This window comes from Erythrolamprus reginae, chromosome 2, assembly GCF_031021105.1.
Source record: "Erythrolamprus reginae isolate rEryReg1 chromosome 2, rEryReg1.hap1, whole genome shotgun sequence".
Taxonomy (NCBI): Eukaryota; Metazoa; Chordata; class Lepidosauria; order Squamata; family Dipsadidae; genus Erythrolamprus; species Erythrolamprus reginae.
Genome location: NC_091951.1, coordinates 109,013,138 through 109,041,116, shown reverse-complemented (window position 1 = coordinate 109,041,116; position 27,979 = coordinate 109,013,138). Strand labels below are relative to the sequence as shown.

Sequence of the window (27,979 nt, the reverse complement as noted above, 5' to 3'; positions counted from 1 at the left end):
AAGTAATTGAAAATTACTTTCGCAAGCCTCCGGAGAACGAGAGAGAGTGAGAGAAATGACAGAACAAGATAGAGAGAAAGTGAGAGAGAGAGAGAGAGAGAGAGAAATAGGGGGAGAGAAAGAGATAGCAAGAGAAAGAGAACGAGAGAGAGAAAGAGTGTGAGAGAGAAAGCAAGAGAGAGAGAGAAAGAAAACAAGAGAGGGAAAGTGAGAAAAAGAGAGAGAGAAAGAGGGGGAGAGATAGAGAAAGAGAGAGAAAGAAAAGAGAGAGAGATGAGAGGAAGGAAGAGGGAGAGAGAGGGAGAAAGCAAGATAGAGAAAGAGAGAGAGAAAGAAAGTAAGAGATGAGAGAGGAAGGAAGAGAGAGAGAGGAAGAAAGCAAGATAGAGAAAGAGAGAGAGAGAGAGATGAGAGAGGAAGGAAGAGAGTCAGAGAGATGAAGAAAGCAAGATAGAGAAAGAGAGAGAGAGAGAGATGAGAGAGGAAGAAAGAGAGAGAGAGAGAGAAGAGTGGAAGGAAGAGAGAGAGAAATGATAGAAAAAAGGGGGAGAAAAAAAGAGAAATGAGAAAATGATTGAGGCAGAGAATGACAGAAAAGAGAGAGAAACAGAGAGAGAAGTTATTCTTGATTTAAAGCATATGGTAAAAGCACTTAAATAATAACAGAGAAAATAACCCAGCCCTCACCTGTTTTTATTAATAGTTTTGCTGGTTGTTTTAGTTTTAATAGTAATGGATTTTGGTTTTTTAAAATTATTATTGACAAAATTGAACGGGTCCAAAGACGGGCTACAAGAATGGTGGAAGGTCTTAAGCATAAAACATATCAGGAAAGACTTCATGAACTCAATCTGTATAGTCTGGAGGACAGAAGGAAAAGGGGGGACATGATCGAAACATTTAAATATGTTAAAGGGTTAAATAAGGTCCAGGAGAGAAGTGTTTTTAATAGGAAAGTGAACACAAGGACAAGGGGACACAATCTGAAGTTATTTGGGGGAAAGATCAAAAGCAACCTGAGAAAACATTATTTCACTGAAAGAGTAGTAGATGCTTGGAACAAACTTCCAGCAGACGTATTTGGTAAATCCACAGTAACTGAATTTAAACATACCTGGGATAAACATATATCCATCCTAAGATAAAATACAGGAAATAGTATAAGGGCAGACTAGATGGACCATGAGGTCTTTTTCTGCCATCAGTCTTCTATGTTTCTATTAATTTCTTTTAATAAAAAAGAAGGGATTTATTTATTTATTTATTTTTTATTTATTTCTATGCCGCCCAGTCCCAAGTTTTTCCTTATTTCCAGATTGCATTTCTTCTTGGTGAGGTTCCGCCCATTGCTTCTTGTACTACCTTCAGGTGGCATGGAGAATAAATAGATGCCATCTGCTTTGTGGCAGCCCTTTAAGGATTGGGAAACTACTATTATATTCCCCCTCAGTTTTCTATTTATTGAGCTAAACATACTCATTCTCTTAGCCCTTGTTCATAGGATTTAGCCTCTAGGCCAGGGGTGTCAAACTCAATTTCATTGAGGGCCACATCAGGGCTGTGTTTGACCTCAGAGGGCCGGGGGAGGGCTTGCCCAGGGTGTGTGGCCATGGGGGGCATGGCACCGGATTTGGGGGGCAGTAGTTTTAAAATGGCCGGGGGGAGGGCAGACACTTAGGCTGCATGGGGCCCCAAAATTCCTGATGGTGGCCCTGGATGGACCAAACAACTGGATCAGGCAAGCCCTCAAATAACCAGGCCTTATACCTTGAATAATTTAATAGGTGATAAACAGTCCAGAAAGCCAACTAGTAACCAGTGCAGCGCTCGTGAAACAATGTGATCACATGGGCAAAAAAAAAATCACTGCCCACTGTGTTGCATTCTGGCCCATCTGTAACTTTGGAGTGGTCTTTAAGAACAGCCCCATTTTACTATGAGCACATTGAGATAAACACAAATATAAAAGGAGAAAGATGTGGTCAGAAGCACTGGAATTTCCAGAATAAAAGAAGAGTTAAAAATAAAATTGATCGGCTGGAATTTGTAAGGAAGCAAAAGAGACAGAATAAAAAAATGAAAGGGAAGGAAATGGGGATTAGAATGTTAGGAATATTGTTTATTTGTCAGTATATACTTGAGGGAAAATTAATGAAGAGAGGTAATACATGATGATTGTGATTGCTGGACGACAAGATTAGATAAAAAAATTTGCAATAAAGGATAAAAGATTTATAGAGAAATTAATCATTTTGTATTATGATTTTTTTCTGGGATTATACAAGATTTACTAACAAAATACTGCATTTAATTGTACTGGAAATAGAAGATATTTGACATTGTACTAAGGCGTATGAAGGAAAAAATTAAAAAAAAAATTATACCAGAAAAAAAAAAGAACAGCTCCATGTAGAGTATGTTGTGTAATCCATTCATATAATAGCTAAGAATGACCTGAAAGGTCTCTTGGTCCAAGAATGTGTACATCTGATGTATCTATGCAAAGACCCTCTTGGCCACAGCTACCACCTGTCCTTTGGGTGGGCTGTGAGTCCAATGGGAACCTCATATTGCATGCTGAGTTTATATCTGACCCTGAACTAACACATGACGCCACTCAGTGGGTTTATATAGATTTAAATAGGTGGATGTTGAACAACATTGCATCCCACAAGTAAGGAGCTGTGGATTTGACTCTCTCTCCCTGTTAATATTGAACGAAACTGCCCACTAAGAAAGGAGAAGCTCTATAAAATAGCCCCCCCACAAATCTTATAGCCAGTCAAGAAGGATAACATTATTGATAGCATCAATAAGATCAGAGAACCAAAGGATGGACACATTACTCCCACTACTCCTATCCTGACTTGGCACAGCTTGTCACTAAGTGCAACCAATGCTATAACTGAATTGGGGTCCAGCCCGAAAGCTTGGCTGAAATGGATCCAGCTAACCCATTCAACTCCATGATCAAAGCCCAAACATCTTCTCAAAAACTTTCTCTAAAAAAAGGAAAGTCAGAGAGTGGATGGAAATTATCCAGAATTTTTTTCGATCCAGCAATGGCTTCTTGAGGAACAGATACACCATAACCTTATTCAACACAAAGGACAAACCCTTCTCTTGAAGCAGGTATTACTACGTAGCTTCTGCTCTGGCAATCTCACACTACTCATCAGAGCTTACAAAACTTTCGCAAGACCCATCCTCGAATACAGCTCACCTGTCTGGAACCCACACCAAATTTTGGACATCAACACCCTAGAAACGGTTCAACGATACTTCACCAGAAGAGCCCTTCACTCCACCACTCGAAATAGAATACCCTACAAAACTAGACTTATAATCCTAGGTCTAGAAAACTTAGAACTACGACGCCTTAAACATGATCTAAGTATTGCCCACAAGATCATATGCTGCAACATCCTGCCTGTCAATAACTATTTCAGTTTCAACCGCAATAACACGCGCACGCAACACGTTCAAACCTAATATCAACCGCTCCAAACTTGACTGTAAAAAATATGACTTTAGCAATCGAGTTGTTGAAGCATGGAACTCATTACCAGACTCCGTGGTGTCAACCCCCAACCCCTAACATTTTTCCCTTAGACTTTCCATGGTTGACTTCTCCAGATTCCTTAGAGGTCAGTAAGGGGCAAGCATAAGTGCACTAGTGTGCCTTCCGTCCCCTGTCCAATTGTCTCTCCTATATTTTATATATCTTTTCTCCCATCCATATATCCTTCCTCTACTCTTCATTGATGTATTCTATTCTCATATCTCTTCTTCTATCCCTTCCCTGATATTTACTACTACACGTTTTTATTCTCTTTAACTTTCAATTTGTATTGGACAAAATAAATAAATAAAAAATAAATAAATACATAGTGACATTTTCCTTCTCTCGTTGGAACAATTTAGCCCTTTGGGGGTTTTTCCATGGTTGCCATTACTACAGGGATAACAGAAATTTAACAATTTACATGGTTTCTTTCTGCATTTCTATTGCACAAAAAGATGCAACTTTTACAGAAACATTTGATGATTCAGCCTTTCATCAATTTCTACTTCATTGTTCAGCTTTGAATGTTAGAATGTTGAGATTTTAGCAATGGAACCCAAATAGTTGTATTTTCAGGCTTCTGCTGTAATATTTTGCATCTCATGAACATCTTCCTTTGCTTGTCAATCAAACATTTTCCAGTGAAAAAGTGATCCTGGTAAACGAAACCCACAAATTACACATCTCTTCAACACAATCTATGCTAACCGTGGGACTTGGCTAAGTGGAGCTCCTTCCTCTTTCTGTGATTGATATTTTTGAATATAAATAGGACAGATTGCCCTGAGGAAAGTAAACGCACATAATACCAATGAAGGGCTGCTGAGTCTTATCTTTTATATGTACATGATACTCCTATCATATTGTTGCAATAAGCAATGGAATCACGGTGGGGTGGTGGTTAGAGTGCAGTACCGCAGGCTACTTCTGCTGATCACCGGCTGCCAACAGTTTGGCAGTTTGGATCTCACCAAGCTCAAGGTTGAGTCAGCCTTCCATCCTTCCGAGGTGGGTAACATGAGGACCCAGATTGTTGGGGGCAATATGCTGACTCTGTAAACCACTTAGAGAGGGCTGTAAAATACCACGAAGCAGTATATAAGTCTAAGTGCTATTGCTATAAAGAAAAAAGCCCATGTGGAGGTTTCACAAGACTACATTGATCTTAGGTGTATCTGCTGAATAACTACAGGGATAACTATGTTAGTCTGGCTTCAGTTCAGATTCAGTTTCAGTTTATTGGCCTAGGCTCAGTTCTAGTCTGTGTAAATAAAGATGCTTTTGATCCTTGCTTTGTGAAATGCCCTAGCGATCAATTATCTCCCAGCTTCTACATATTTAACATCTTTATGAGGCTGTTGAGTGAGATCATTTATCAGAAAGGGATCAGGAACTTTTAGTGCATTTATGAAACTCAGTTATATATCTGAAACTTGACTAGCCAAGCTTAAAGGTCCTATCTCACTATGGGCTCAAGATGAAGAAAACTGGGCTCAGGCTCAATACTAGAAGATCAAGTGGCTGTGGATTTTGGACCATCTGGATTTGGATATTTTTCATCTTTAGTTCTACATGAAGTTGTATTGCCCTATGGAGACCAGCTTTACATTTTGCAGCCATCTGAAAAGTATAGCAATCTCATGCACCGATTTCTCGATTGGGAGGCTCTATTTATGGTTTACTAATGCCTTGGTCACTGCATCTTGATTATAACAATGTGCCCTGCCTGGGGCTTCCCTGGAAGACTTCTTGGAAACTACAGTTAGTCCAAAAACAGTGGTGCAAATAGTTATGGATACAAAGTAATTATGAGACTCCTTCAAATTGCATAGGCAACACTGCTACTTTATAAATTGTATTGGTTGTGGGAGGGTTCCCAGGTGCAATGCAATATACATATAATGTATCATGATTGCCATTTGTTGTTTTTAAATGTGTATATTATCTGACTGAGTAGTTATACAGCTTTATGTATATGTTTTTATTTATTAATTTAAATAAGTACACAGAGGCATGTATTTATGGATATTCTATAAATGTATCTTATATAATTCCTTGATGCAAGGAGAAAAAAAGTAACTCATTAGCTTGGGCTTGGTTGTTTGGCTAGAAGGTAACATATTTCCTCTGGGCTGATCATTTGCCAGCTGTTGCTACAATTTTATTACTAATAGCTAATAACTAATCTGTCATAAATCATGTGCCCTGGGCACCATTTCTGCTTCTGACACTATTCTTTCAGTTTCTCAAGTATTTTGTGCCAATTCAGTAGCAATAAAGAGATACATATCATTTCTATCATCACATTTTAATTTTTCTACTGGATGAAAGTTCATGTAGTATTGAAATATTAGGCTTTTGTCATTTTTGCACCAAGAAATCCCATCCCATGACATACAGGTTACACTTGAGTATTTAAAGAACACCATGAAAGGAACCACATTTATTGAAAGATTAATCATCTAGCTTATGGGCTCAAACTCAACTGTGTCACGGGCCAGATCGTGATGATTTTTGCCTTGGGGGAACTGTGCTGGGTGTGGCCTGCATGTGAACTATCTGGCCTTCAGGCTGCCAGTTTGTCAGGCCTGACCTAGCTTGATGATGAATTCTCCTCCATAACCACCATCACATTGTTTTTTGCAATCATCATAGTACTTTTGCAGTTGAATCTAATAATAAAAATGTGGATTATTTGACTCTCTCTCTCTCTCTGTGTGTGTGTGCTTACATATTTTTGCTGATAAGTGAAAAGGAAGAGAGCCTGTTATAGATCTATTTCAACCTTGTTATGGTCTCATTAGACAGACACATCCTTACTAGGATTTGAACCTCTAGCATGCTGCATGCAAGGCGGGATATTAATCTCTATGCTACAGGCTCGCCTCCAAATCAGCTATATGGTTGATTTTTTGTTGAAATCACCCTGGTACCCCCAAATATGGGAAGAAGCAACTTTGCTTTCTTTTTGACTCTTGGCCCCACGCAGGGGCAATTCCAAGGCAGATAAATTGTTTTATAGCTGACAAACTATAATTTACATGGTTACATATTTATATATATATATCACAAAATACTCCAAAAATTATGCGTAACTAAATAGGGAGCTTTACTTGCTACCCTCGGGTCATAACAACCAGGTCTAGTATATTCAGCAGCAGAATACTGTGTCCCTGTATGGCCTTACTATTGCCATACAAGTAAGCTGGACTCCAGACTCAATAATACATGAAGATTATAAGCAGATGTAATAGAAACACTTCCGATTCCTGTTCTGAATCATATATCACCCCCAGTTTTACAAAGACAAGATGCACTAGTGATAGAATATAGAAAAATTATAAACAGTTCACTACCTCTGGTATACGCCGACCTTCTTTATGTATCAGCCAACAACTTTAACATTGATTCCCAATGAAAAGTCAAATGGGTTGCTAAATGTCCAGATATAGGAGGACATATAAATGACCTCATGAAAAAGGCGCCAGGCTTTGAACTACCATGCCAGCAATGGACAACTTAGAATAGGATTTGTATCTCACATGGTGTCTTCCAGGACTCAGGGTATAAGTGGGGCATATTATCCTCCCCTCAGTGTAACTGTGGGGTCCCAAACAACAAGCTCTAGATCACATAGTGACTAGCTGTAAGCTGAGGGTATATAACAGTCCAGTACCAGTAGTGTGCTTCAATAGTTAGATGACCTAGAGCAGTGATGGTGAATCAATGGCACAGGTGCCACAGGTGGCACATGGAGCCATATCTGCTGGCATGCAAGCCGTTGTCCTAGCTCAGCTCCAACGTGCATGTGTCTGATTTTGGCTGATTTTTGTCTCGCGCACAGGCTCCGAGAGGATGTTTTTGGCTTCCAGAGGGCCTCTGGGGGGTAGGGGAAGCTGCTTTCGCCCTCCCCAAGCATTGAATTATGGGTGTGGGCATTTGCGCTTGTCCAATAGTGCACGCATACGCTCTTTCAGCACCCGAGGAAGAAAAGGTTCGCCATCACTGGCCTAGAGACATTGAAATCTGAATATAGATCTTTTTAGCATTCATATTTTATTACATTTTTAATCTTGGGGAAATGTTAATATATATTGCAACAAGTCCATGTATGATATGCCATGTGCTAAATAAATACAAAATAGCTTGAATGGAATGATATGTTGTAAACTAATGCTAAGTTATTCCAGTCTATTTGAAACTAAGCTGAACAGTGGTAGCCATTTAAGTCCCTTTTTTTTGTCTTTATTGTACATGTTGCATTCTTCTCCAGAACACTAGTGCTTAATATTACAGACCCTGATTGTTTGCAGTGACCAGTGGAGTCTCAAGGCTTGTTATGTCCCCTTAACACTGGCTGGAAGATAATTTGCTAGCCATTCTTTAAAGATACGCCATCAAGATACAACCTTTGTCTCATCCCCCACTCATAGCTGAGATTTTCTAACCTCATATTTATCTGATCCAATGTTAAAGGATTTTTCCGTCCCCCCCCCAACACAACTATTAAATGTGTGTAGTTATAATGCTCTATTATTTATTTATTTATTTATTTATTAATTATTTATTAATTGGACTTCTATGCCGCCCTTATCCGAGGACTCGAGGCGGCTCACAACATACAATAAACAATATGCAATATCTTTGATGCAATTAATTAATTTAAAAGTCTAAAAACCCAAACAGCCATGAAAAAACAGTCATTCTCTCAAGACATTCATTGGCCAGGGGGCAAGAATCTAATGGCCCCAAGCCTGGTGGCATAAATGAGTCTTAAGACTCTTACGGAAGGCGGGGAAGGTGGGGGCAGTACGAATCTCCCGGGGGGGGGGGAAGCTGATTCCAGCTGATTAGAGACCATGGTGATAGTGTGGAGGATTTACCCAGCAACTTTTGACATCTGCAAACTATCCCTTTTCTTTTGGGAGAAAGATAGATCAAGCACAGGGCAACGATTTTTAACAGCATTATTTATTAAATTTATTTATTTATTAGATTTTTATGCTGCCCTTCTCCTTAGACTCAGGGCGGCTTATGACATGTTAGCAATAGCACTTTTTTAACAGAGCCAGCCTATTGCCCCCACAATCCGGGTCCTCATTTTACCCACCTTGGAAGGATGGAAGGCTGAGTCAACCTTGAGCCGGTGATGAGATTTGAACTGCTGACCTACAGATCTACAGTCAGCTTCAGTGGCCTGCAGTACAGCACTCTACCTGCTGCGCCACCCCGGCATTGGTCTGGCATTATGCAGGGTTCTTATTATTTAACCCTGCTGTTCTGTTTAGAAAAAATTCCTAATCTTATGTTCCCGGGTCTATTTGACCCGGACTGCAAATTAATCATTTTAGGTACTTATATTTGGTCTTAGCTTGAACATTTCTGCACACAATGATATGAAAATTGAAATGAAAAAAGTAAATCTTATTGGTTTATTTGGTGATATAATGCATGCCCCCCCATTTCTGTGAAATAGTCTTCACTTTATGGATAGTTTTGTTATCAAAATGCATTCTATTTTACTAAAGTTGGTGTGGGATTTGTAGCTTGAACATTTCTGAACATAATGATATGAAAATTGAACTGGAAAAATTGATGCATATTGGTTTATTTTGCACATAAAGTTATTTCAATTTATATAAAAATATGCTGTTAATTTCAAACTTACATACTTTTTTTTAGTAAAATGGATTTCTTTCATAAAATTAGTTCTCTGGCTACAATGTGGTTGAATTTCAAAAGGATATTCCAAATATTTCTAGCCAAATATGTATAACAAGTGACAATAATGGCACACAGCAAGGCCGAGGGGGGTGGCCCTTTTGTGGCAAAAATAAACCAATAAGAACCATTTTTTTCAGTTCATTTATATTTTTCTTATGTTCAGGATTGTTCAATTTAGTATATCAAACCTTTTGGGGGGAAATTCCTTAGGGATTTGTAGCCTTAAAAAATATAAATTGACACGAAATTCAGAAAGGATGGGGGGAGGGGCTTTTTGATCAAAATAGAAATATAAGTCTCAATTTTTCCAGTTCAATTTTCATATCATTATGTTCATAAATGTTCAAACTAGTTTTCCAGTTGAAAAAGTTTTCTAAAAGACCAAATTCAAGTACCTAAAAAAAATCATCTTGGTCCGGGTCTATATGACCCGAACAGACTAAATGTGACTTTTTTTTTGCCCAGAAAAAAAATTTTTCCCCCACCCCCACAAATATTTTTTTGATGATCAGCATTGTTAAATTGAGTAAATGAATGCCTAAGATTTTAAAGAATATTTCAGATTTGGAGCATAAAAAAATAAAAAGTGAAAATGGTTGCAAGCAGCCGAGGGGGTGGGGGCGGCCTTATTTCTGATGTTAAAAAACCAGTAAGAATCATTTTTTTCAGTTCCTTTATATTTTTCTTATATTCAGAAATGTTCAAGCTACCAATCTCACACCAACTTCAGTAAAATAGAATGCATTTTGCAAGCAAAACTATCCATAAATTGAAAAACATTTCACAAAAACGGAGGGGAGGCACATTTATGTGCAAAATAAACCAATAAGGATTAATTTTTTCAGTTCAATTTTCATTCCATTGTGTGCAGAAATGTTCAGACTACTTTCCAAGTGAAAAAAGCTTTCAAAAAGACCAAACATAAGCACTGCAAATGAAGAGTTTTCGGTCCGGGTCAGGGTGACCCGGGAACAGAAGATTTGTAACTTTTTTTGCCCAGCAAAAACTAAGCCCCCCACCCCCCAAAAAAAATTCTCATAGAGAGAACCCCTGAAATGATGAACAGTCATGAAATTTCAAGTTTCAGATATGCAGGGAAAATTTTTTACAGGGACTCAAACTTGGCTTTGGGTCACATACGACCCGAACAGAACAGCAGGGGTTAAGTCAAATTAATGCAGGATTGTGAGATGCACACGAAGCGGGAGTAGGGGGATAACTCACTTAAGAGCAGTGCTGTGTGAAGCAGGAATCTGCCAACTATACTGTCAGTTGATTTGGACGGAGGAAAAAAAGACCATGAGAAAGAGAGCAAAATTGTGAAAAACAGAAGCATAAGAGAAAAACAGAAAAGGTAAGGGAGGGAGGGGGAGAGAGAGAAGTGATGAATAAGGGACTGAGATAGATTATGGAGAGAGAGCAAGAGAGAAACATACCAGGCACAAGATCATAAAAGAAAAAGATAAAAGAATCTGAGAGGGATCTTCTAATCTAAAAGATAGGTGGGGACTTCCCAGTAAAATAGAAGAGAACAGCCTTGGGGTAAAACAGATAGCCTTCCTCACTCCCAGATCCCTTCAGAATTACCTATAGCATTAATTTGACAATATGAATGGCAGTTGGGAAGCAGGAGAGTTAAAAAAATCCCCACCCACCTCAAGGATCAGGTTCCAATAGATCAGGGGTTCCCAACCTTTTTTATACCCTACATCCCTAGAACACTTCGGATATATTCTCACACACCTTAAAAATCAATAATTATATGCATATAATTATACATATACACTATGATTTTGAATCTTCTAAACCCAAGGTTTGTTTGTTTGTTTGTTTGTTTATTCATTCATTCATTCATTCATTCATTCATTCATTCATTCATTCATTCATTCATTCATTCGACTTCTATGCTGCCCAATCCTGAAGGACTCACTGGAATATTTGCACTCACTGGAATATTGTATCATATCCCGGGTTGAGGACCCCTGCGATAGATGGATAAATCCATGGTCTAGCTATCAGTCAAAACTTGTTTCCTCCATAGTCCTACAATAAGGAAAGGATTATTTTCCTAATGGCAGAAAACCCACCCACAGTTACTTATGTATGTATGCATGTACTGTAATGTTTGTGTGTGTGTGTGTGTGTGTGTGTGTGTGTGTGTGTGAGTGATCTCTGTGTGTTTCTGTTGATCTAGCCAGCCAGCCAGTCAACCAGGCTTTTCTTTGCTTGGTCTTGTGTTACTGTAAAGTTGTTAAGACAGCACTGCTCCAGGCAAAACACATGTTCTCTTTTGGGGCAGAATAAATTATGCTGGCCTATTTTTTTTAATTTTTTTTTATATTTTCCTTTATTATACATAACGTTTCCATTTTTGCAATGACAGTGTACTGTCTCTATCAAATCTCTTTTGAATACACATAATATAATACACACCCTAATTATATCCATTATTCTCATAATACATACAATATATACTTCCCTTCTAATCGCCCTGTACAGTTTAATCTGTAATCAAATACAATCCAGTGTTAATATTGCTTATGGTATATACTGTATATACTGTATGTGTGTGTGTCTGTGTGTATCACATGTTTTTGCTGAATTTAAAAGTTAAGGGAGACTTGGATAGATCTATTTTGGCCTTGTTACAGTCTTTGCCTTGTAAGGCAGAGAATTTTATATGTGTGTGTGTGTGTGTGTGTGTTTTCGTAGATTCTCACGGATACAGGTATGAAGTTCTTGGCATATTCGGGTTTCTTCCCATGTAAGTTTCAGAGATTCCTGGCAACGTTTGCGTGTCCTTTTGGCTTTGTTCACCCTAGCACAAAGCCAAAAGCACCAGCCTGAAGATGACGAGTGGGACCTTGTCAAAACCTCACCAGGAATCTCTGAAACTTACATGGGAAGAAACCTTAATATGCCAAGACCTTCACATATGTTTCTTCTTTATCTTTATCTTCTTTTGTAGTTAACCTGCCCTTTTCAGCACAGTCTAATATTTTCTTTTATTACATTTTCATCTATAGGTATATTTTCACTTTTCCAATTTTGTACATACATAATTCTCGCTGCCATTAACATGTGTAATATTAAATATGTAATTCTTTTATTAATATTTCCCCAATAATATACCCAGTAAGAACAATTCTGGTTTTAAATCTATTGTGTTGTCATTTCTTCTAACCACCTTTTTATATTTTACCAATATTTTTTCGCCATTGGAAAAGTCCACCACATATGGTAATAGGAACCCAGTATCTGTTTACATTTCCAGTACTCTGCCAATATGTTTTGGAACATCTTTGCCATTCTTGCTGATGGCAAGTGCCATCTGTAGAACATTTTGTAAAGGTTTTCTTTATGTTGTTGACATCATTAGTTTGTAGTTTCTTTCCCAAAGTTTTTGTCAATTGTTTCATTCTATAGTATATCCAAAATTTTTGGCCCATACTATCATAGATTTTTAAACATGTTTTTCTTTTATTTTAAAGTTTAATAAGTATCTTTTTAAAAATTAATTTATCATCTGCCCCTAAAAATATATGATCTAATTCTAGGGGTTCTTTATACAATCCATATATTTCTGCATCTTTCTTGTATTTTGCATCCTTCTTGTATGACTATAACTTTATTGCTTGTATCCTTACAAGATATATTGACTGGTTCCTAATATGATTTGATTGCTTATTTTTACCCGGACTATCATTAAGTGCTGTACCTTATGATATCTTTTCTTTTATGTACACTAAGAGCATATGCACCAATTCCTTCTGTGTTCAATAACACTTGGCCAATAAAAATTCTATTCTATTCCATTCCATTCCATTCCATTCCATTCCACTCCACTCCACTCCACTCCACTCTACTCTACTCTACTCTACTCTATCTTGTTTATATTTGGTTATATGGCCATCAGTCTGAATCACTTTCTTGATCCGTTAGTTACTGTTTTTATTTTAAGTTCATTTAGGATATCTTTATACCTTATGATTTTTTCCAGTTCAAAAGCATTTGGATGTATTAGCGCTTTCATTCTGGATAGCCAGACCCGTATTTTCATGTAATATTTCTATTTGATTCTTGTCCATAATGAAAGCAGAGCATTTCTGATATAATGCCTTTGCTGGCCTAATGTTGTGTACTTTTACTAAATGGAAAAAAAGCATATTAAATCAATGGTCGCAGTCAAGGGTCTTTTCTATTACCCACTGGATAAAAATGTTGATGATTGATTCTGAGATCTGCTACATTAGGGCCTGTCAAATTTTTCAACTTTCAATTTCCAAACATTTGGTGTGCTCAAAATGCCTTGGGGATTATAAAGGTATTTTGGTTATTTCAATATAATTTATGTTGTTTATGAGCCGAGGTGGCGCAGAGGATAGAGTGCTGTACTGCAGGCCACTAAAGCTGACTGCTAGATCTGCAGGCCAGCGGTTCAAATCTCATCACCGGCTCAAGGTTGACTCAGCCTTCCGTCCTTCTGAGGTGGGTAAATTGAAGACCCGGATTGTGGGGTTTAAAAAGTCCTATTGCTGACATGTTGTAAGTGGCCCTGAGTCTGAGGAGAAGGGCGGCATTATAAATTAAATTAAATAAATGAATGAATGAATGAATAAATAAATAAATAAATAAATTAGATTAGATTTATTGGATTTATATGCCGCCCCTCTCCGTAGACTCGGGGCGGCTCACAACAATGGTAAACAAAACATAGTAACAAATGTAATATTTCGCAATCTAAATTACAGTTTTAAGGTAAAAAATCCAAAAGAACCCCAATATATAAAAAAACAAGCACACAGTCGAATCATACACAAAAACTACATGGGCAAGGGGGAGATGTTTCAATTCCCCCATGCCTGATGGCAGAGGTGGGTTTTAAGGAGTTTCCGAAAGGCAAGGAGGGTGGGGGCAATCCTAATCTCTGGGGGGAGCTGGTTCCAGAGGGTCGAAGCCACCACAGAGAAGGCTCTTCCCCTGGGTCCCGCCAGACGACATTGTTTAGTCATCAGGACCCGGAGAAGGCCAACTCTGTGGGACCTAACCAGTCGCTGGGATTCGTCTAATAAATAAAAATAATTTAGATGTGCTTGGTAAGTAGCCAAATAAATATAATAGCTTTTTAATGTTTTGTTTGTTTCACTTACAAAGTATATTGAATGCATTTAGCTATTTTATTAGTTTTGATATTGTTGTTGTTTTTTGAGTAGGTGGTTCAGGGGCATCTCTTCTGTGCTTTTCTCCAGGGCTTAATTCATTTTGAAGGGTAAGGCTTTCAACTGGGATTGCTCTCAGATTCAGCTTTGACATACGGCACATGCAAAAAGTATTCAGGCTCCCTCAGTGATACAAGCTCTTCTCTGAGCTTGTATTACAGTAGAAATTATGACTGTCTTGAAAAGCGATAACCATTTCATTTATTAGGGGTTTTTTTTGGCAGGAGTAATGCAGTTTTAAGATTTCTAGCAGCTAGGATTAATTGGAGCCAATGCTTTGAACATATTGGAACCCTTTCAATAGTGGAAACATCTCCTTGGAAACAAGCAAAACATTAATGATTTTTGCACCCATTTGTAAAGTTCTCCATCCTAGGCAGGTACATTACAGACAATGATATTTTCTTTTTATTGCCAGACAAATATCTCTTAGTTTTCCTAAGCATTTTAATATTAAAAATATGTATTGTTTTAAAAAGAACTGATTCTTGAATTAGAATGTGTTAGAAATATTACTTAATGACAGTATAAGCCTATTATCTGAGTATTTTCTTTTCTTTTCTGGGCATCTTTTCTTCTTGCTTGAAATCTCCTTCCTACTCAAAATCTGTTTCAATTACTTTACTTTTCCTGTCTTGCTTACATTTTACAGGTTTTGTGTGAGGTTATTTGCCTTGCTGTGAAAATTACACTGGGGAAATATGATGGCATATAAGGACACTTTATGAAATGCCTGCATCCCTTGAAGTTATGGAAACTGCATAAATAAGTTATCAATGTTGGTGAAGTTACTCAGTTAGCCATTCTCTGTCTGTCTGTCTGTCTGTCTGTCTGTCTGTCTGTCTGTCTGTCTGTCTCTTGTCTATGTATCTATGTATCTATGTATGTATCTATGTATGTATCTATGTATGTATGTATGTATCTATGTATCTATGTATCTATGTATCTATCTATCTATCTATCTATCTATCTATCTATCTATCTACCTATCTATCTATCTATCTATCATCTCTCTACCCACCCACCCATCCATTCATCCACCCACCCACCCACCCTCCCTACCTCCTATTGCTACTCTGTCTAACTTATTTTTTTTCATATATTCCCTTTGGCAAGAAGCTGATCTGCTTAAGTAGTCTTTCTAAATGGAAGCTACATGGTGCCATCCTGGCCTTTCTACCTGGATGTTGTGTGACACGCTGTCCCAAAAGTGGGCCCATTTTGGGAGCAGCCACAATTCATTACAACTGCTCTAAAATGGTGCCTGCTGATCTAGCCATATGGAATGAGGAGGAGAAGAAAAATAGGAGTTGGAGATTAGATCTACAACTATTAAAAGAACAAGAATACATAGATTTGATTGAAAGAGAAATGAAACTATTCTTAAAAGAAAATAACAATTTAGATACCTCCCTTCAGAATCTATGGGATACAGCAAAAGCCTATCAAAGAGGCTTAACAATAGCTATAAATCAAGAAAAAACAAGGAAAAAAGACAAAACCGAACAGATTGGATATTTAAATTAGGAAAACTAGAAAAAGAATCCCCAAAAGACCCAGGAAACCTAAATATAAGGCAACAAATCATGCTGATAAAACATAAACTAGAACTAATAGAGATAGAAGAAGTAACAAAGAAACTAAGAGAAGTAAAACAAAATCAATTTGAACACGCAAACAAACCTGGCAGATGGCTATCATATAAATTGAGGAAAGAAAGAGAGAAGAAATTAATCCAACAATTAATAGATAAAAAAGAAATAACACATTACCAATCAGAAAAAAAGAAAGAAATAGCATTAGAATACTATAAAGAACTGTACAGTGAAGAAAATATTAAGGAAGGAGATATATTAAAATACTTAGAGACATGTAAAATTAAATCAATAAGTAAAGAAGATAAAGAAATGTTAAACAAAGAAATAACAAAAGAAGAATTGGAAAGAATAATTATGAAACAGAATAACAACAAAACACCAGGCCCAGATGGCTTCCCAATTGAATTCTATAAGGCAACATTCCATATAACGGGAGAATTATTATTAGAAATTTATAATAAAATGTTAACAAACGGTGAATGCCCAGCATCATGGCAAGAAGCTAATATAACACTGATACACAAAGAAGAAACAGATCCAAAATATATTAAGAACTATAGACCAATATCTCTGTTAAACGTAGACTACAAAATTTATATGTCAGTTATAGCAGATAGATTTAAAAAAATATTAAACAAAATAATACACTCTGATCAGAATGGTTTCCTGCCAAACAGACAAATTAGAAATAATATAAGAATTACATTAAATATGCTAGAATATTATGAAAGCCATAATGATAAGGAGTTTGCAATGCTGTTTCTAGATGCCGAGAAAGCCTTCAATAACCTCAATTGGAACTTCTTTAAAAAACTAATAAATATTATGGATTTAGGAGAGAATTTTGAAAATACAATTAAAAAAATATACTCCAAACAAAAGGCAAGGATAATTATAAATGGAGATTTAACAAATACATTCGATATTAAAAAGGGAGTGAGACAAGGCTGTCCACTATCTCCCTTAATATACATATTGTCCATAGAAATTTTATTAAACCGAATTAGAGGGGAATCATCAATACAAGGCACTCAAATTAAACAGCAAATATATAAAACACAGGCTTTCGCCGATGACCTGGTCTTCTTCTTAGAAAACCCAGTCAGTTCAATAATACATTTAGTAAAAGAACTAGAGAACTATGGGAAAGTGGCCGGCTTAAAAATAAATAGGGATAAAGTAAAATATTAACCAAGAATTGTAATCAAGATTTAAATAAATTACTAATAAAAGAAACAGGCTTCCAAATAGAAAAAAAAATTAAGTATCTAGGAATTTGGTTTACAACAAGGTATTCTTAGCTGAAAGAACTAAATTATATGAAATTATTAACTAAAACAAAAGAAGATTTAGAAAAATGGTCAAACTTAAATTTATCCTTAATGGGAAGGATCAATACAATAAAGTCTAATATACTTCCAAGGTGGCTCTATCTTTTCCAAACAGCACCAATACAATTAAACAAATCGTTCTTCACCAAAATAAATAACATTATTTCTAAATTTATCTGGTGCAATAAAAAACCAAGGATAAACATGAAAGCCCTACAAGATCTAAGAATAAGAGGAGGATTCGGTTTACCCAACTTAGAAATATACCATCAAGCCACTAAATTACTATGGATTAAAGAATGGGTCAACTTTGAAAATCCTAGAATTTTAACCATAGAAGGCCACGATATAAATGAAGGATGGCACGCACATTTGTGGGAAAAAGAACATTCAAAACATTCTCATTTTAAACAACATCAAATTCGGAATACACTGTTGACATACTGGCGGAAAGTTAGGAAAAAACACTATAATGAAATACCCAAATGGCTATCCACACTAGAAGCCCAAATTCATCCAAATATAATTAGCCAAGAACAAATAATAACCTATGAAGCCCTATTAGATACCAAAGGAAGTCTAAAAACTAGAGAAAGACTTAAAGAGGAGGGCATAGTAATAGATTGGCTACCATATTACCAAATTCAAAGTAGATACAAAAAGGACTTGGTAAAATCTGGAATATGTAAAAAACAAAATGAAATAGACAAAATATTGACAGGATCTGATAAAAAATTTATAACCAGAATGTATATTTATCTACTAAACTACGAAAACATCGAAGAAATAGTTAAACCTAATATGATAGCTTGGATGACTAACTTTGGATATGCAATTCAGCTAGAAGACTGGGAAAAACTATGGTCAGTTAACTATAAGATGACTTTGTCAACACCATACAAAGAAAATCTGCATAAAATGTTCTTTCGATGGCATTATGCGCCAGCGCGCCTAGCCAAAATGAATGTAAATATTAGTAACAAATGGTGGAAGTGTAAAAGAGAGGTGGGAACATACTACCACATATGGTGGAAATGTAACGAAGCAAAAAAAATTTGGATCCGAATTAGGACATGGATGGAATACTGGGCTACAAAATTGAGATAAAACCGGAAATGTATCTATTAGGCATAATTAGAGGCAAACACAGCAAAGAAAATTACTACTTAATAAATCACTTACCTACTGCTGCAAGATTAGCATATGCACAAGTTTGGAAACAAGATAAGACTCCAAACAAAGAAACGGTGATTAAAAAAATATTAGACTGCGCCAAATTTAGTAAATTAACATATGAGATTCAAAACCAACAAAATAAGGACTATTACAAAGTGTGGGAAAAATATACAACTGGGTGGAAGTTAAGAAAAAGGTATAGTAAATAGAATTGTAAAAAATAAATCTTGTAAATATATAAATCGTAAATGTTCAATGTTGTATTGTATGTTGTTTAAATGTTTTGTAAGTCAAACAAAATAAAATAAAAATGAAGTACAAAAAAAAATAAAAATAAAATGGTGCCTGCTTTGGAATGGTGCTAAATGACCTCTATACTGTATGGGGGGGACCGGCAAGGGGAGAATCGGCTAGCTCTTCTTCCCAGACATGATGTTTGAGACTACTTGTACACCTTCTTCTATATGCTTGTCTTTCATGAAGGATATACAGAGTATTTTTATTGAACATTATTTATAATAAGGCTTCATAGACTCAAATTGCACATAGTTCTGTTCATTTATGAAAAAAAAATCTGTAGTAGTTTTAAACACTAACAAATTCAATAGAAGATTCAAGAGCTTCTGGAACAATTAATATTTAATTAATATTTAATATTGAATCATAAGATTAAAATCTTCTGTTTTGTCATCAGTATTGGGGTGAAATTCAGCAGGTTGTGACAGGTTCTGGAGAACCAATAGCGGAAATTTTGAGTGGTTTGGAGAACTGGCAAATATCACCTTTGGCTGGCCCCAGAGTGGAGTGGGAATGGAGATTTTGAAATATCCTTCTCCTGCTACTCACGCCAAGCTAAGCCCACAGAGCTGGGAGTAAAAAAAATTGGATTTCACCACTGATCAGTATGCATAATAAATAATAAGGAACACACTCAGTTCTCTGTGTGTCAGTTGTTATGTAACTGCAATAACATTTCTAACAATAAAATAAGAAAAATAGTGGTTTCTTGGGGTTTTTAAAAAGGAAAAAAACCCCACAGCTCTAAAATGTATAGAAACATAGAAGACTGACGGCAGAAAAAGACCTCATGGTCCATCTAGCCTGCCCTTATACTATTTCCTGTATTTTATCTTAGGATGGATATAAGAGTCTTCGGAGAGGGGCGGCATACAAATCCAAATAATAAATAAATAAATAAATAATAAATAAGATTATCCCAGGCATGTTTAAATTCAGTTACTGTGGATTTACCAACCACGTCTACTGGAAGTTGGTTCCAAGCATCTACTACTCTTAAGGGGGAAATTGCTTTAATATATAATGTAAAATTATGTCATAAATCATTATACTGGAATGTTTCATATGAACACACCTGACCAAATTGTATGTTTATATAGACAATGAAACCAAATTGCTCCTGGTTGTCCTTTTTTTCTCTTTCCTTCCATCCTTCCCAGCATTAGAGCTTTGTCCAGAGAGCAAGGTCTTCACAGATTGTTTCCAGAAATGGATGAATTGAGTCCGGTCATTTGTGCCTTGAGTGAGAACTTTGACTTGATTTGTATCATGGTCCATTTATTTGTTCCCTTAGTGGTCCACAGTATCCCCAGGAGTCTTTTCCAAAATCAGAAGTGTCAATAATCATTTTATCTGCATCTTCAAAGACCGTTAGTTAATTTTTAGAAAAATTGAAGTAAAATTAATAAGGTGCAGCTAGAGAGAATATCATAGCACCGGAAAAATAGCATGTGAAAACTAGCATCTGGATGATTTCTAGACTTCCAGAAAAACTCACCACATCATGTAGCAGCCAGTCACAAAGTTTCATTTTATATATACATTTCTATATGTTTACTACCATAAGAGCAATCTTTATTCTATGAGAGTGGGAATATACAAGTTCTAAGAAAACTATCTGTATTTTTGGCTGTGACAGCCTCCTGCAACCCTCTGCCAGCGAAAATGGAGCTGGAAGGGGCTGCATGAAGCCCTTGCAAGCTCTGTTTATGGCTGAAACAGCATCCTACACCCTCTGCCAACTACAATGGAGCTCGGGAGAGCTGCATGCGGTCCTCATGAGCTCTGTTTTTAGCTGTGACAGCCTCCTGCACCCCTTTGCCAGCAAAAATGGAGCTTGGGAGCCGGTGTGTGGCCTTCCTGAGCTTTGGTTTCACTGGCTCATGTACCATGGGCCAGTCTTCCACTGTCATCCATCTGTGGGCCAAATCTAAACACCCTGCGGGCCACATCTGGCCCCTGGGACTTGAGTTTGATATCCTTGTTATAACAGCAGCAAGGATTAACACAATATTGGAAAAATGAAGAAACATCACAAGATGAAGAGATCATTAAGAAGATTTGTATCATGGTCCATTTATTTGTTCCCTTAGTTGTTTCTGTGCAGAAATGGATAGATTGACATTGAAAATTAAGCAGAAAAAAAAGACACAGAATACTATCAAATATGGAATCTATTTTATCAGTGGTTGGAAAAAAGGGTTGGAGATTAAGAATACAAACACAGTTCTTAAGCAGATTAAATATTCAGCCAACACAATGGTTATTAAGCACTAAGAAAGGTAATTAATAAAAAAATGTATGGCTCTTAATTTTCAGAAAGTGAATATCCAATACCAAAACAACTTATTGTTGCAGTATTTCTCCTCTCCTCTCCTCTCCTCTCCTCTCCTCTCCTCTCCTCTCCTCTCCTCTCCTCTCCTCTCCTCTCCTCTCCTCTCCTCTCCTCTCTGTGATTTCCCCTATCTCCTCCTATTTCACATTCATGCTGTCCTTCCTTATTATTACAGCCATCATTTGCCTCACATATTTTATATCTAGATATTTAACTCCATGTACAACTGGTTTGGTTTTTTTAGGCAAGACAAGAACAAAAGACAAGTACCGTGTTGTATATACAGACCACCAGCGGCTGGAACTGGAGAAGGAATTCCACTACAGTCGCTACATCACCATCCGACGGAAAGCAGAGCTGGCAGCAGCTCTTGGACTCACTGAGCGGCAGGTGAGTGCTGCAGAGACTCATCCAGGTGCAAACCATCACCCCATTTTTACATTACACAGGTTTATTAGGCAAAGCTGCCAGAGTATTTACTATCATCTTATACATGCAAAAAATTACATTCATTTGGAAATAAATGGACTTTTAAATAAGCACAAAGAATTTGATTGATTTTCATTTTAATTGCTTCCTGAACCACCTGATAAGAGCCGAGGTGGCGCAGCAGGTAGAGTGCAGTACTGCAGGCCACTAAAGCTGACTGTAGATCTGTAGGTCAGCGGTTCAAATCTCATCACCAGCTCAAGGTTGACTCAGCCTTCCATCCTTTCGAGGTGGGTTAAATGAGGACCTGGATTGTGGGGGCAATGTGCTGACTCTGTTAAAAAGTGCTAACATGTTGTAAGCCACCCTAAGTCTAAGGAGAAGGGTGGCATAAAATATTGAATAAATAAAATAAAATAATTTTTTTTAAAAATTATATGAATAAAAGTGCACTCATATTTCAGTAAACATACTTTTCTGAGATTTGCAAAGCAGTTCCTCTGCAATGTTTATCTAAAAATCCATTCTGTTCCTCTGTAAAAATATGTAACCGCTTCACCAATCGTTCATATTAATGGTAAACTATGATAAATTCAGAGGAACTTTTTTCCTAAGCTATTTCTCAATCTTACTGCCTTCATTTGTCCCTGCAGGTGAAAATCTGGTTCCAGAACCGGCGAGCAAAAGAGAGGAAAGTGAACAAGAAGAAGATGCAGCAGCAAACGCAGCCGGCCAGTACAACCACACCTACCCCACCAGCCGTCGGCACCCCCGGCCCTATAGGCGGCATCTGCAGTAGCACCACCAACCTAGTTTCCACCTCACCAATGACTATCAAGGAAGAATTTATGCCTTGAACGTACCTAGAATGACATGGATTTCTCCGAGAGTCAAACTTTCTTGCCAGACTCTCAACACTGGGACCCAGTAGCTTTTTTTTATATATGCTACTCTACTGGACAAATATAATCAACTCATTCCTAGGAGTTAAAACCCAATAAAACCTGTTGCTATTAGAGAAAGACTTCCTGTTGTCTCAGACAGCGGAGGAAGCCTGGGTGTTTGGGAAGAAAGAAACAGGGAAGCAGAGTACTTAAAAAAACAAAAACAAAATCTGAATCTTCATCTGAACCAGATCAGAATTATAGAGTCAGGTGATTCACAAGTTTAATTAATTAATTATTAAAGTATATTTTGTCAGTCTCTGGTCATTACTCAGGCCTCGTTATGTGGGTCAAAAAGGTAGGAGCCAGTGACTTATTTCCATCCAAATTATAGGTCAGGTCAGATGACAGAAACTGAGCCCCGATTTTACATACTATACAGTGTGTATAGCGTTAGGAACTAAAGTCATATTAAAGGCTAAGAAGGCAAGAGGTACAGATAGAAAAGAACATGACAATCAAGACAGTGAAAAACTAGTCTAAGTCATCAAGAGAGGGAAGGAAGTCAATTTCAGTGGTACCTCATCTTACGAACGCCTCTTCTAACGAACTTTTCAAGATTTTTTTGCCTCTTCTTCCGAACTATTTTCACCTTACGAACCCAAGCAGCTGCTGCTGGGATGAAGGGGTTTCTTTTTTCCCCCTTTTTTGAAGAAAGAAAAGGGAGGGGCTGCTTGGAGTAGGAAAGATTTTGCAGAGAACAACGTGCTTGCAAAGGCACTGAAACGGTGTCTTTTGAGGAAAGAAAGGGGCTGCTTGGAGTAGGAAAGATTTTGCAGAGAACAACGTGCTTGCAAAGGCACTGAAAGGGTGTCTTTTTAAGAAAGAAAAGGGAGGGGCAGCTTGGAGGAAAGATTTTGCAGAGAACAAGGTGCTTGCAAAGGCACTGAAAGGGTGTCTTTTGAAGAAAGAAAAGGGAGGGGTGCCCCCTTGCCTTTCTTCCTTCCCACTCACCGTTTAGCCTAGCCTTGCTTCTTCCACCCACCCCCTTTAGCTGCTCCTCCCTGCCCTCTGTTTGCCTCCCTTCTAAAATTTGGGATTTTCCTAAAGGATTTGCATGCATTATTTGCTTTTCCATTGATTCCTATGGGAAACATTGTTTCATCTTACGAACTTTTCACCTTACGAACCTCCTCCTGGAACCAATTAAGTTCGTATGATGAGGTACCACTGTATTGGCTTCTACAAACAGAATGCCAAAAGTCCAACATTGTTTTCTTGAAAATTTTGTTCATGCATATATTCCACATCAAAGACATCTGGCGTGGTGTGAGACACTTAGCTTATAAACTCATGTTTTTTTCCCTAATTCCTCCCACTCTATTCCTGCACAGTATTTCGGTGTTGAGGATAAGAGCTTGGATTGTCACCCTACTTAGCAAGAGATTGATCTGAGGGGCCCTTGATGCTTTCTGTTTGTTGCCATGCAGACCCTTTATTACCCAAACTTGGTAACACCATCAGTGCTAGTATGATTTATATGTTACTGCCTTGGCAGGAGGATTTATATCCCTGTGCTGGTGAGGATTCTGCCACCTGCAGCCCCATATCACAGCCCTGAAGAAAGGCTGACCTAAAGCTTCCCTGGGTGTAAAACATAGGAACTCAGTGTGCTTCATCATCATGGTCAGCAATTTTAATAGAATGTGGTAAAGACAGTGGGTAACGAATGAAAAAGATTCTGCCTGGAGAATGGTCAGATGTAAGGCAGCATAACCCAGTGATGGCAAACTTTTTTTTCCTTTGGTGCCGAAAGCGTATGTGCATGTGTGAGTGCTCACACCCATAATTCAATGCCTGGGGATGGTGAAAATGGCCTCCACTCCCCAAGGCCCTCTGGAGGCCTGAAACAGCCCATTTCCCAATCTTTGGTGGGCCCAGTAGGCCTGTTTTTCACCCTCCCCAGGCTCCAAAGGCTTCTCTGGAGCCTGTGGAGGGCAAAAGTGCCCACTTCCATCCCTCTGGAGACTCTCTGGAAGCCGAAAATGCCCCCCCAGAGCCTCTAGATGAGCCGAAAATCAGCTGGCAGGCATGCACATGCACCTTGGAACTGAGCTAGAGTAACAGCTTGTGTGCCAGCAGATATGGCTGCACGTGCCACCTGTGGCAGCTGTGCCATAGGTTTGCCATCTCTGGCATAGCCTTTAGCTGCTTAGTGGGTGGAGCAAGATGCTCAGAAGGGACCCATCTTAGTTTCTCAGGCTGTAAAGGAGACTGTGGGATAATTTTACTTTCAGACTTGCAAGACTCTGTTCTATAGCTTTACAATAAAGTAGAGTTAGTTTATCTGGTTGTGTTTCCTGTCTGGTCTACCTGGTAAAGATGACTGCAGTGCATTTCCTATGTGTCAATCCAATCATCGTGGGGGTTTGTAAATATACAATATGGCATAATATTATGTGCCAACTAGGCCACTATGTTTATTTAAGAAGCATGTTTAAAACAATACCTTCCCACAGTGTGGGAACTCAATCGTGATTTCCCTCTACGAAGAAAGGAGCAGAATGAATCAAATAAGACCAGGACTCCACTTTTCACTGAATTTCTCTGCTCTAATTAAACTTGTAGAAAATTTCATCAGTTCTTTAAAATGAATGTGGGCATCTTCTTTGTGTGATTATAGCCGACAGTAGAGGATATAACCTCAAAATGGAATCCCCCCCCCAAAAAAATCAAATTAATCCCCCCCTTACATCTTTGATTGAGTTCCACTAATAGCAACCATTACATACAGCAGAGATGCAAAAATGTACATTAGCTGGATTCACTCATCGCGTTAATAGGGGTGGATTTCTCCCTGTTCAGACCGATTCACCTGAACTGGTAGCGACCCACTGGTGATGTCACAACGATGTCACTGAACTGGATTAGTCACTGCCAGTCCATGAGTCCATGATTTTTTTTTAAAAAAAAATTAAATTATTTAAAAAAATGTTTTCCTTCTGAGTATGTGCAGAAGCCAAGTTATGGCACTGTGCATGTGGTTGCCATATTTTTTCAGCTTAAAAGAAAGTTTTTTGGATTTTTTTGTTACTGTGCCTGCGCATGTGGCATGCCCACATGGTGCAGAAGGAAGAGAACTGGTAGCAGGGTAAGTTGGAACTCACCTCTGATGTTAATCCATGGTTTGTTGAACAAGCACCAGTGGCAGACCACAGTGACTGAATTTACGCAAACAACAGTGGTGGCAAGCTACAGTGGCGGAGTTTCCCTGTTGACAAAACAAAAAACTAAATTATTAAACAAGCAAACCACATTATGACTTAACATGGTGTGTGAACCCAGCCAATGAAATGAAACTAGTAGTGATCAAGAAAGTCATTAAGTAAGTCTTCTTCCTCAATTGACTCTCCCTGTTGGAAGCCAGGAAGATTATAAATCATAATCACGAGACTGCAAGGTGTTGTAATTGTCATAGGGGAAACCAGTTGTCAAAATGCTTGAATTGTGATCATGTGACCATAGGGATGTCGTGATGGTAATAACTTCAAGGACAGATCCTACAGTGAGTCACTTTTCCCAAGTCCATTGCAACTTCAAACTCTTGTTAAATGAAGGACTTTCTTTCACCCTCTTGATATATTTGGGGTTTGAACTAATTGCTTTCTTCTTGTAGACTTTCTTCTTTTTACTCAACTTCATGATCTGCAGTACTTGGTAATTGTTGTGAGTGGTCCATGACAGGGTCAGTAAATCACAGATTCTGAGGAGGATGAACTGAGGGCCTCTTGGCACCCTAGGCCAGTGTTCTTGACAACTGAGTCAGAGAGTGAGAATGAGGGAGAATGGGAACCTGAGAAACCTGAGGAACCTCCAGAGACTGTAGAAACCCCAATGATGGTAATGTCTGAGTCAGAGGAGGAGGGAGACATGGGAGATCAGGAGCCCCTATTAGATGCCCGAGTCAGAAGGTAAAGAAGCAGGCAGGAATATCTTTATGGGAAAAGATTCAGAAAGTGAGTCTATGAAAGAAAGTCTAGACAGTTATATCTCTAGGAAATGGTTGACCACACCTAGACAGTATATGAAGGAGGATTTCTGGGTAAAGGATTGCGGTGTTCCAATGTTTGTAATGGTGGCAGTCCTAGATTCAGGATTCCAGAAATGCCCCACTGGCAACCTGCTATTATTCTTCTAACTTCATCGGGCAGAGCTGCAGCTGTGTGAGCAAAACCTGGAGAAACGTGAGTGTGTATGTGTGACTGAAGAAACATGATCTCACTGAAGAATGTGCTAATTAGCGTTGACTCTGGCGGCAGCCCGGAGTTGTATCTCTTAGCCAATTTGATAGGGAAGGCTGTCAAAATGGACTGAAAGGCTTGCATTTGCTTGTATAAAATCCTGCTTTTCATATAAAAGGGTTTGATTGGAAACCCAGCACATCGATTCTTCCTTTGTTCTGATCCGCATAGGCCAGAGTAGAACAGTAACAAAAGCATGTTTATGTTTCTTCATTATGCAGGTTTGTCTTGTTTGCATGTGTTTTTAAGGGAGTTTTATAAGCCTAAATAATAATAATAAAAATATTCTGGATATTTGTGATTACTCTTCCGTCTTTTTTACGAAGTACATTGAAGTACTATTTTGAAGTCTGGAGATGAGGAAGAAGTAAATAATAATAATACAACATCATCAAACAAACTGCCCAGAGTTGTCTTATCAGGGAGATGGGCAGCATATAAATTGAATAAATAACAAAATAAGTAACAGTGTCCGCCTGCCCTGGGTCCAAAAGGACTCAATAGCAATAGCAGTTAGATTTATATACCGCCTCACAGTGCTTTACAGCCCTCTCTAAGTGGTTTACAGCAGTGTTTCCCAACCTTGGCAACTTGAAGATATTTGGACTTCAACTCCCAGAATTCGCCAGCCAGCAAATGCTGGCTGGGGAATTCTGGGAGTTGAAGTCCAAATATCTTCAAGTTGCCAAGGTTGGGAAACACTGGTTTACAGGGTCAGCATATTGCTCCCAACAATCTGGGTTGTCATTTTACCAACTTTGGAAGGCCGAGTCAACCTTGAGTGAAATTTGAACTGCCAAATTGTAAGCAGCCAGGACTAAGCAGAAGTAGCCTGCAGTATTGCATTCTAACCACTGTGCCACCATGGCTCTTATTAGTTAGGGCGCAATAGGTAGATAAAATGCCTTTCTAAATACCAGTAACTAATAATATCTCTATTTTTGTACAAGTCAAGTTGGAGTGCATAATACTTCCACCTATTTTCCCCAACTACAGCCTTGTGAGGTGGGTTGGGCTGAGAGAATGTGACCATATGCCCTTTTAAATTTAGAGCATGATATATACACTTAGTAGTAAGGGAAAGTATATTTTTAAATGCTACAAATTATTAGAATTGAAT

General features: G+C 38.0%; 1 protein-coding gene across 1 annotated transcript in view; it reads left to right on the top strand.

Annotated features, from left to right (window-relative positions):
• CDX1 (caudal type homeobox 1) overlaps positions 1-22,569 on the top strand; it is a 48,144-nt gene extending 25,575 nt beyond the window's left edge. Inside the window, exons 2-3 of the mRNA XM_070739110.1 lie at positions 21,490-21,635; positions 22,328-22,569. Of these exons, the coding sequence (XP_070595211.1) occupies positions 21,490-21,635; positions 22,328-22,531 (350 nt within the window). The 3' untranslated portion in view covers positions 22,532-22,569. The remainder of the gene's footprint in view (positions 1-21,489; positions 21,636-22,327) is intronic.
• Positions 22,570-27,979: the final 5,410 nt, after the last annotated feature.